This window comes from Colobus angolensis, unplaced genomic scaffold, assembly GCF_000951035.1.
Source record: "Colobus angolensis palliatus isolate OR3802 unplaced genomic scaffold, Cang.pa_1.0 Scaffold31, whole genome shotgun sequence".
NCBI classification, from domain to species: Eukaryota; Metazoa; Chordata; class Mammalia; order Primates; family Cercopithecidae; genus Colobus; species Colobus angolensis.
Genome location: NW_012116377.1, coordinates 8,969,124 through 8,971,390, shown reverse-complemented (window position 1 = coordinate 8,971,390; position 2,267 = coordinate 8,969,124). Strand labels below are relative to the sequence as shown.

The following is a 2,267-nucleotide window of genomic DNA, read 5'->3' as shown; positions in this document are numbered from 1 at the left end:
TGAAGTGAGCAGGGTAAATCTTGTTCTTCCCATTTTGTAGATAAGGAAACTAAGACTCAGGAGGTTACTCACCTATACAAAAAGGATATTCTTTACACTTTCTTATTCACGGCCTCTAAAACTTATTAATCTTCCTGTTAACCTCTTCTGCTGCATCTAGGGCTTCTCTAAGGAGCAAAGAATAACTTGTCCAAAATCTTGAAGACTATTTTTATCTCTATTTATTTTTTTAATCTTCCCTTATTGAAAAGGCCATACTGTAATTTACCATACTGAGAACCAACTCAATGAAATAATATTCTTGAGGTAGACATTTACCTATGTTTTTAACAGGGAAGACTTTAAGATGTTAGAACCAGATGGAAATTAACCAATTTATTTCGTGCTTTCCACAACCTACTTTACACATGATGTCATGGAGATCGAAAGGTATAGTGATTTGTGCAAAGGCACCATGAGTAATGGGAGGAATAGAAGCCAAAATCTGCATCTTCTGACTCCATCTATCAATTTTCTCTCTCTACTGGCTTTTTTCCTGGTAGAGCCCTGAGCTTATCTTTCCTGCTGGTCAGGTGAAGACTCCTGGTTTCAAAGCAAACACTAGACTCATCTTCCCCTCTCTCATTTATGAAAATTCTCAAAGTAGTCAAAAGTGAGCTCTCTGGCAGGCCACTGGAGACCTGTATTCAGTATGATGAGGAAAAGCTATCAATAAATGATTTTTCAGTAATTCAGTTTTAATTCCTCAACATTTCCAATGCTTATTTTGTTCAAAACACTATACTTAGCTCTTTTAAAGTTATCTAGCCAGTAATACCTAGTTGTATTTTATCATCTTGAATATTATGGGAAAATGTCTCTTATATTTATTGAAATTAAGATAAGCCACCATCTTTAGCATTCAACTTTCTAACCAATCTAGCAATTTTAAAAAGAACAAAATAGTATGGGATATGTACAGAATATGCACAGTTAATGTGCATTTAGTTCTTATTGACCATCACATTCTTTGTATATTTGCAATATCATGATACATTTCTAGGAATCAATGTGCACAGAGCACATTACTCCCTTTCCTCCTTTCTGAAAGAGGAAATAATATTCGTTCATTCTAGTCTCCTGTTCTTCCTAGTGGTGTCTCAAAGATGACTGATCTCCTTGCTCTAAGACCACACCTGTAGGTTTCCCTGAACCACAGGGAAGTTAAGCCAGGGGTGATTCCTGTCTTTAGGGACTGTCAACACCAATGGAGTAAACTTAGCAAAGACTGGTGATGAATATAAATGTAAAAACACAAAATGACCCATAGGTGTGCTGATCAGAATGGCACTGACTGGTTGAAAGTAAGTTGGGTGATTCCAGTCTAGCTACCTTGCCCTCACCCCAGCCCTGGCCTCTCCCATCTTCCCTGAGTGGAGTCTCTGCTCTCTCTCTACAGTTGTGGACATGGATGGAAGACCTTCAGAAGGAGATGTTGGAGGATGTCTGTGCAGACTCTGTGGATGCAGTCCAGGAACTGATCAAGCAGTTCCAGCAGCAACAGACCGCCACTCTAGATGCCACACTCAATGTCATCAAGGAAGGCGAAGACCTTATCCAGCAGCTCAGGTCAGCGCCTCCCTCCCTGGGGGAGCCCAGCGAGGCCAGGTCAGCATGGGCAGAGCTTTCCAGTGGGAAATGCCTCGGGCTAGACGTGAGATAAGTCCTGTCCCAGTCTTGACTCAGCAAAATCTTGCTTTGTGGTCTTGTGTGAGCTTCGGTTTCTTTATCTGTAAGATGTAAAAATGCCTGCACCATACCCAACTTGAGTCTAGAATGAAATAGTAAATGGAAAAACTTTAATGTTTCAAAGCATTATTTATCATTCAGGATGTTATTCAGCCATCAGTAAGTAACATAAATACAACAAAAATTAACAAAAGACAAAAAATAACAAAAGTAAAAAATCATTAAGAATTAGGGCATATTTGCTCATGCAGAGAAATAGACATTATGGAATATAGTGTTATTTGACATCTGGTCTTAGGCTGAACTCTGACCTCCAATGCCCCAGTCAGCAAAATGGGATCATTTTGCTGAAGTTTGACTTTGGACCCATGAAGACGTAGAAAAAGTGTGGTGGTGTCCTACCAGTTCCCTGTTACCCAGTTATGACCTTTTACCATTCCTTGCTGCCCAGAAAATAAAACTCCTTCTGCATCAACCTAAACAAACATAACTAAGGAGACAGATCCTGTCTAAAACTTTTCATTTGTTTAGAATTACCC

At 39.3% G+C, this 2,267-nt stretch overlaps 1 protein-coding gene across 4 annotated transcripts in view; it reads left to right on the top strand.

Annotated features, from left to right (window-relative positions):
* Positions 1 to 2,267, top strand: part of KALRN (kalirin, RhoGEF kinase) — a 643,785-nt gene that overhangs the window by 309,239 nt on the left and 332,279 nt on the right. For all 4 annotated transcript variants that reach the window (XM_011950775.1, XM_011950777.1, XM_011950776.1 and 1 more), the window contains exon 12: positions 1,439 to 1,647. In XM_011950775.1, the coding sequence (XP_011806165.1) occupies positions 1,439 to 1,647 (209 nt within the window). The remainder of the gene's footprint in view (positions 1 to 1,438; positions 1,648 to 2,267) is intronic.